Source organism: Citrus clementina, unplaced genomic scaffold, assembly GCF_000493195.1.
Source record: "Citrus clementina cultivar Clemenules unplaced genomic scaffold, Citrus_clementina_v1.0 scaffold_8, whole genome shotgun sequence".
In the NCBI taxonomy this organism is placed as follows: domain Eukaryota; kingdom Viridiplantae; phylum Streptophyta; class Magnoliopsida; order Sapindales; family Rutaceae; genus Citrus; species Citrus x clementina.
In genome coordinates this window covers 16,634,506-16,642,705 of record NW_006262022.1, presented here as the reverse complement: position 1 = coordinate 16,642,705, position 8,200 = coordinate 16,634,506, and the positions used below count along the sequence as shown (strand labels likewise).

Sequence of the window (8,200 nt, the reverse complement as noted above, 5' to 3'; positions counted from 1 at the left end):
ACTCTAATTAAAGGAGAAAGAAATAATAATGATGAAAACTTTGGTTAAAGGATCATTCGCCACCACCAAACATGCACATAATATATCAATTATATTATCAATTTATATTGAAACTATCAACCATAGACAACAATAAGCTCTGTTAGTCTCAATCTTTCCTTAGTGTGTCGTTAGGTAAAATAAGCTCTTCACCTAATCTCTAACCATTAAATAATTTAAAATAAGCTCTTTAAATTTAAGATAATGGAAGCATTAAACAAAGAAAGATATTAGATTGATCTAGGCAATAAACACACAAGCTCGGATTATTTAACCTAGGTTATGTTCTCCAATTGAAATCATTAATTCCAACCTGCTACTAATGATTAAAATATCAAGACAATTACGGATCAAGAATTTTAATCTAGCAATAAAATTTATTCAAGTTCTATCTAATTGGCCACTTAAATCAAACAAGAATAAACCATGAACATTAATTATAGAAGAACATAAACAATCTCAATTAAATAAATTGAATGATAGAATTTAAATTTAATTGCATAGCATGTTTAGGGTTTTGAATTCACCCTCAACCAAATAAAAATTTAGCCTAACATAATTGAATTGGGAATAAGAAAATTGATAAAACCAGTCATGGAAATTAATTCAAGCGGCTGCCTTTTTCTTCAATTGAATTCCGGCTGCTGATTTTTTTCTTCTTCTTGCCGAATTGGATCAGTTTTGCTCCAAACCTGCAGCTGCTGCTCTTCTCTTCTCCCGATTCTCTCTCTTTTTTTTCTCTGGCAGCTCTCCTTTTATAATGCTCTAAATCCTCTCACGAAAAGGATTAAAAACAAAAGTAAAGCCGCCACTTTCTAAAACCAAAGTTTGGCTTTTATATTTAGTCTTCAAATAGACCCCACCGACTTTTCCAACTCTTAAGCCAAAGGCCAAGCCTTTTAATTTGCTTTGGCTTCCCTCACGTGCACTCTTTAATTTGGCTAATATTTCTCATGTCCTTTAGCTAATAATTCAGCCAATCAATTTAATTGTTTCTTCTTCTCCTTTCGACTTTATCACCACGGCAGCGAGCATCAACAATCTTCAACTCTCTCTAGCTTTGATCCCTTTAAGCACAAATTATTCCCAAAATGCACCTAAAATAACAAAATATAAAAATTAACATAAAATTAACATAATAAAATATAATTTACTAAATTAAAAATTAACTAAAATAACTAGAATATTTAAAACCAAAACAAGAAAAAGATAGAGAAATTAATAGCAAAATATATGAAAAATATGCACTTATCAAATTCCCCCACACTTACCCTTTGCTCGTCCTCGAGTAAACCTAGAACAAAAAATAAAAAGAAAACCTAAACTAAACCACTTTCGTAGGAAATCACGATTGCATTTAGCGTATGCAACAAGCCTTTAAACCCCTAGGCGGCCCTAGTGGACGAGTTATAGTCTCGTGAGGGCTTCAGCGATGATACCCACAAACATCATTGCATTTTTTTTTATTTTAGCAGAAAAAGAACAAAGGAATTTAAAATAAAACTAGCCTCAAAGATTGCATAAATCATATAGCTCAAAGAAAATTTCAAATATTATCGAAGTTCTAACTTTAATTCAATAGTCAATCCCATCTCTCTTTTGATTCTCATAGTGTGTGTGTGAATCAATTCAATTAAAATTCATTCCCAAAATCTTCAATATCAACAGCCTTTGCCTTGAACAAAGAAAAGAGTAGGTCAAACTAATCTTATCATCTTGATCTCCAAATTTCTTCTTTTACAGGCATTTGTGTGCTTTTTTTTTTTTTTTTTTTAGTCAGGAGCTTTCACTCTACCCCTTAAGGTAGCCTTCTTCTCATGGTAGATTATCCTTTACATACTAGTGGTACATAGGCCTAAATTACTCAAGGATAGCTTCACTCTTAAGGGTTATAGGTAGCTATTTCTGACTATGGTGCCTGTGTATACTACACTGTATTGTGGAGATAAGAATCAAGACAAACAGTCATTTACTCAATCTAAAATTCTTAACTCAGACTGCGTCAATCTCAAATTCTAAGTCAAAATTATGAAAGAATTGATATTAGTGCTCATGGTTTAAAGAATCTCAATTAAGAGGAAATCAACACAAGAATCAAGTATAAACTAAGGTAATATTCAACCATTTCTAAAAACCATATTCATTGTCAATCAAATTCTTATCACTGGCTAATATTCAAAACAATGTTTTTTTTTGAATTTTTTTTGATAAAAAAAGAAAAAGACAAAGCAACAAAAACTAAGTTCGAAATCCACCCCCCCCCCACATAATTCTTACATTGTCCTCAATGTAAGCCTAAGCTAACAAAAGACAGAATTAAACATGAGAAAATGAGATGAGACACACAAACAAAAACAAACAAAATTCAACACAACGTAGGTAAAGTAAATGAGAATGAGAGGGAGAAAGATCAAATCTGTTATGGCGTGCTCTCAAGATCTTTTCTCCGGCCATTGGGTTGCCTCCCAATAAGCGCTTGGTTTATTGTCCTCAGCCTGACCTGGTTCTCAAGTTTCACTCATCAACGTACGCAGGTTCATAAAGTGGAGCCTCATCTACATTGAGTGTTTGAAAATTTTCATAGTAAGGCTTCAATCTATGACCATTAACTTTGAACTCTTTACCTGTCTTTAAGCTCCTGATCTCAACTGCACCATGAAGAAAAACATTAATAACAACAAAAGGCCCAACCCATCGAGAACGTAACTTACCTGGAAACAACTTAAGGCGAGAATGGAATAGCAAAACTTTCTGTCCAACTTCAAAATTCTTTCTCAAGATCTGCTTGTCATGAAAAGCCTTAGTCTTTTCCTTATAGATTCGTGAACTCTCATAGGCATCATTTCGAATTTCCTCTAATTCTTGCAATTGGAGCTTTCTGTGTTGACCGGCGATGTCCAGTTCCATGTTACATTGTTTCACAGCCCACCATGCTTTATGTTCAAGTTCCACTGGAAGATGACAAGGCTTACCATATACCAACCTGTAGGGTGACATACCGATAGGAGTTTTGTATGCGGTCCTATATGCCCAAAGTGCATCATCAAGCCGTAAGCTCCAGTCCTTTCTATTTGGATTAACTGTCTTTTCAAGGATTGATTTCACTTCCCTATTAGACACCTCAACTTGCCCACTAGTTTGTGGATGGTAGGATGTAGACACCTTGTGAGTGATGTTGTATTTTCGAAAGAGGGCTTCTATTGACCTGTTACAAAAGTGAGTGCCTCTGTCGCTGATAATTGCCTTTGGTGTTCTAAACCTTGTAAAGATGTTACTCTTTATAAAATCTACCACAACCTTAGAATCGTTAGTTCGGGTGGCTTTTGCTTCCACCCATTTTGAAACATAATCAACCGTAAGAACAATATAGAGATTACCAAACGATGAAGGAAATGGTCCCATGAAGTCGATGCCCCAAATATAAAAAATCTCAACTATAAGAATGGGAGATTGTGGCATTTGATTTCTAGGTCCTAAATTACCTGTTCTCTGACAGCGATCACAAGATTTGCAAAACAAATATGCGTCCTTAAATAGTGATGGCCAATAAAAACCGCTTGCAAGTACCTTAAGGGCTGTTCTCTTTGGTCCAAAATGTCCTCCACAAGCCAAAGTATGACAAAAGGTGAGAATAGAAGTAAATTCAGTTTCGGGTACGCACCTTCTAATAACTTGATCAGAACAATGCTTCCACAAGTATGGCTCATCCCACACATAGTACTTGGCATCACTCTTGATCTTGGCCTTTTGTGCACGGGTTATCTCTTTCGGTACTGTCCTGGTAACCAAGTAATTGACAATATCTGCATACCAAGGAGTAACTATACCTACATGTAATAACTGCTCATCTGGAAAGTTCTCATGCAATGGAAGTGCATCTTCATTATAGGTAAGCCGACTCAAATGATCTGCCACCAAATTCTCAGAACCTCTCTTATCTAGAATCTCTATGTCAAATTCTTGCAATAGAAGTATCCATCGTATAAGGCGCGGTTTGGCATCTTTTTTGGTGAGCAAGTACCTAATAGCTGCATGGTCAGAGTAAACGATTACCTTAGATCCAATTAAATAAGAACGAAATTTCTCTAAGGCAAAGATAACTGCTAAAAGTTCTTTCTCTGTGGTGGAGTAGTTAAGTTGTGCATCATTCAATATACGAGAGGCATAATAGATGACATGAGGAAGCTTGCCCACACGCTGGCCCAATACGGCTCCAATAGCATAGTCACTGGCATCGCACATAATCTCAAATGGTAAATCCCAGTTTGGTGGTTGAATCACAGGGGCCGATGTCAAAACTTCTTTTAACTTCTTAAAAGCTCTTTGGCACTCTTCATTGAAGTCAAACGTTGCATCCTTTTGAAGTAAGTTGCAGAGAGGTAAAGCTATCTTGGAGAAGTCCTTGATAAACCTGCGATAGAAGCCTGCATGACCAAGAAAAGAACGAATCTCCCTCACACTAGTGGGAGGTGGTAAGGAGCGTATAAGATCTATCTTAGATTTATCAACTTCAATCCCCTTTTCAAAAATAACATGGCCTAGTACAATACCTTGATTAACCATAAAATGATATTTTTCCCAATTAAGCACAAGGTTAGTGTTAATGCATCGTTTAAGAACAAGTGTAAGGTTATCTAAACATTTATCGAAAGAATCACCATAAACTGTAAAATCATCCATAAATACCTCAATGATGTTCTCTACATAATCAGAAAAAATACTCATCATACACCTTTGGAAAGTGGCAGGAGCATTACAGAGACCAAACGGCATGCGTCGGTAAGCAAATGTTCCGAAGGGGCATGTGAATGTTGTTTTCTCTTGATCTTCCGGAGCGATAACGATTTGATTATAACCTGAGTAACCATCAAGAAAACAATAATGAGAGTGACCACTTAACCTTTCAAGCATTTGATCAATGAATGGTAGAGGAAAATGATCCTTGCGAGTGGCTGCATTCAGTTTACGATAGTCAATGCAAACTCTCCACCCAGTTTGAACTCTAGTTGGCACAAGCTCATTTTCTTCATTCTTGACCACTGTGATGCCTGATTTTTTTGGAACTACCTGCACAGGACTCACCCATTTACTATCTGAAATGGGATAAATAATCCCTACATTAAGGAGTTTCAGTATCTCTTTTTTTACGACTTCCATCATTGGTGGATTAAGGCGGCGTTGTGCATCTCTCGTTGGTTTAGACCCTTCCTCTAGCAAAATGCGATGCATGCACATGGAAGGACTAATTCCCTTAATGTCGGCAATGGTCCAGCCAATCGCCGTCTTATGATCTCGAAGCACCCTAATTAACTTTTCTTGTTGAACTGGGGTGAGGGTTTTAGCAATTATGACTGGAAGTGTTTCATTCTCACCCAAGTAAATATATTGCAGGTGTTCTGGGAGTGGTTTAAGTTCTAAGGTAGGTGCCTGCACAATTGAAGGTAAAAGTTTCTCGTTTAATAAAGGCAATTCAAGGTAAGAAACATTATACCCATTGGTGCGTAATGTGACTGCTCCATCTAAGATTGTCATAGCTTCCTCTACCTCATCATCCAACTTTATCAAATTTGCATGTTCCTTAGAATCATTTTTCGTAAGATTCTTGCTTATGGCAATTTCAAAACTGTCATTACCGGATAATTCAAAGAAATCCTGCACCAAAGTATTAATATCATCCATGGCAAAAACAGAATGAACATCACTGGGATACCTCATTGCCTCAAAGATATTGAAGCGGATCACTTCACCATCGAATTCTATTGTAAGAGTTCCATCGTGAACATCAATCTTGGTTCGGGCTGTCTTAAGAAATGGCCGGCCCAACAGAATAGGAGTGGGATTGGGCGACAACTCATCCTCCATTTCAAGGATATAAAAATCAGCTGGAAAGACCAATTCATTGACCTGCACAAGAACATCTTCCATAACCCCCTTCGGGTAAGCATTAGATCTGTCAGCCAATTGAATAATTATATCAGTTTCTTCCATTGGACCTAAATTCAAGGAGTTATAAATCGAATATGGCATAACATTAATTGAGGCCCCTAAATCTAGCATACATCTTTCGAATCTGGTATTACCAATAGTGCAGGGGATAGTGAAAGTACCTGGATCCTTGCACTTAGGCGGAAGTTTTCTTTGAAGTACAGCAGAAACATTCTCTCCTACACTTACCTTTTCGTTACCGCTCAACTTTCGCTTGTTGCTGCATAATTCCTTCAAAAACTTTGCATAACGCGGCACTTGTTTAATAGCATCAAGTAGAGGAATATTTACCTCTACTTTACGAAAGGTCTCAAGGATCTCTTTTTCTTGCTCCTCTTTCTTGGATTGTTTAAATCTACTAGGAAATGGTGGAGGAATGGAGAGAGTCTTAATTCGAGGTAAGGGGATACTTACCTGGCCAGATGGATCGACTGGCAATACCGAGTGGGAATCATCTTTCCTTGTTAAAGGAAGAGCCTCAGGTGAGGAATTGGTCACAGAGGGTGATAATGTTGTGGATACTTTTGATGGCTTAGCTAATAATGGTTCTAATTGCTTTCCGCTCCTGAGAGACATAGCACTAGCATTCTCCTTTGGATTAATTTCTGGTTGAGAAGGTAACTTTCCTGAAGTTCTACCCTCTATCCTACTCATAGATGTGGCTAGTTGGCCAATTTGATTCTCTAAATGTTGGAGCTGTGTCTGGGTAGTATGTTGGAATTGCATAGAGTTAGTAGCGAGAGCTTTTACAAGATCTTCCAAAGACGTACTTTGATTTTGAGGAGGTGGAGGTGGCCGAACTTGGTAAGGCTGTTGCACCCGGTGTTGGGGGTAGCCCGGTGGTCGAGGCGGTGCCACATTAGAAATGCCATGTTGTTGGTTCCCATACCTAAAATTAGGGTGATCCTTCCACCCTTCATTGTAAAAATTAGAATAGGGATCATACCTTTGTCTCGGTTGGCCTAGGAACCCTTCAACTGCGTTGGCTTGCTCATGTGAACCCTCTTGGATGGCAGGGCACATGTCAGTCGCATGCCCGACCATAGAACATACGCCACACGGTCTCATTTGTTGCCCTAGAGCTAATTGTTGCACCAAAGAAGTAAGATTTGAAACTTGTTTTTCTAGAGAAGTAGTACTTACCTTATTGACTCGCTTAGGTGGCGGCAGTAGATCGTTCCTAGTGTTGAACTGTTGGGAATTAGCAGCCATGTTAGCAATGAGATTTCGGGCTGCTTCTGGTGTCTTATCCACGAGTGCTCCTCCACTAGCGGCATCAATCATACTCCTATCCATAGGTAGTAGACCCTCATAAAAGTATTGAATAAGAAGTTGATCACTTATCTGATGGTGAGGGCAACTAGCACATAGCTTTTTGAATCGTTCCCAATAGTCGTAGAGCGGTTCTCCATTATACTATCGGATTCCACAAATTTCTTTTCGAATGCTGCCAGCTTTTGATGCTGGGAAATATTTCTCCAAAAATAGCCGACGCATCTCATTCCATGTAGTGACAGTACCGGAGGGAAGATAGTACAACCATTCCTTGGCTGAATCCGCTAAAGAGAATGGGAAGGCCATTAGCTTAACTTGCTCTTCAGAAACTCCGGCTGGTTTCATTGTGGAGCAGACCACATGGAACTCCTTCAAGTGCTTATTTGGATCCTCTCCTGCAAGACCATGAAAAGTAGGAAGAAGATGAATCATCCCAGATTTGAGTTCAAAGTTTACCTGAGGGTTTGGATTTTCAATGCATAAGGGTTGCTGGTCCAAGTTAGGAGCTGCCAACTCTTTAAGTGTTCGGTTGTTATTCTGAGCCATTGGTTGGGGTTCTGGGCTGCTTGGCTCTGTCTTCGGGAGCGGAATGTGGATGGCAAAATCGAGTTCTGAATATGATGAGGTTGCTCTAAGTTGTTCGAGTTTCAATCGAATGTCCTCTATGCTCATGAAAATCTAAATATAGAACAAAAAATAACTAATTAAAATAAAATAAATAAATAAAATGAGAAAAGAAATAAAAATAATAAAATAAAACGAGTGATAATAAACAAACTAGACGCTAGTCCCCGGCAACGGCGCCAAAAATTTGGTAGTGTCGTTAAGGTGCACCAAATTTAAAACCTTACCACTAATATAAATAATTAGTACAGAACGAGTAAGGATCGATCTCACAGAG

The 8,200-nt window shown here is 38.0% G+C and overlaps 1 protein-coding gene across 1 annotated transcript; it reads right to left on the bottom strand.

Moving 5' to 3' along the window:
- Positions 1–2,553: 2,553 nt before the first annotated feature.
- On the bottom strand, positions 2,554–7,971 carry LOC112096422. The gene is given in 1 exon segment (XM_024179847.1): positions 2,554–7,971. A coding segment is annotated over 1 exon segment (5,418 nt).
- Positions 7,972–8,200: the final 229 nt, after the last annotated feature.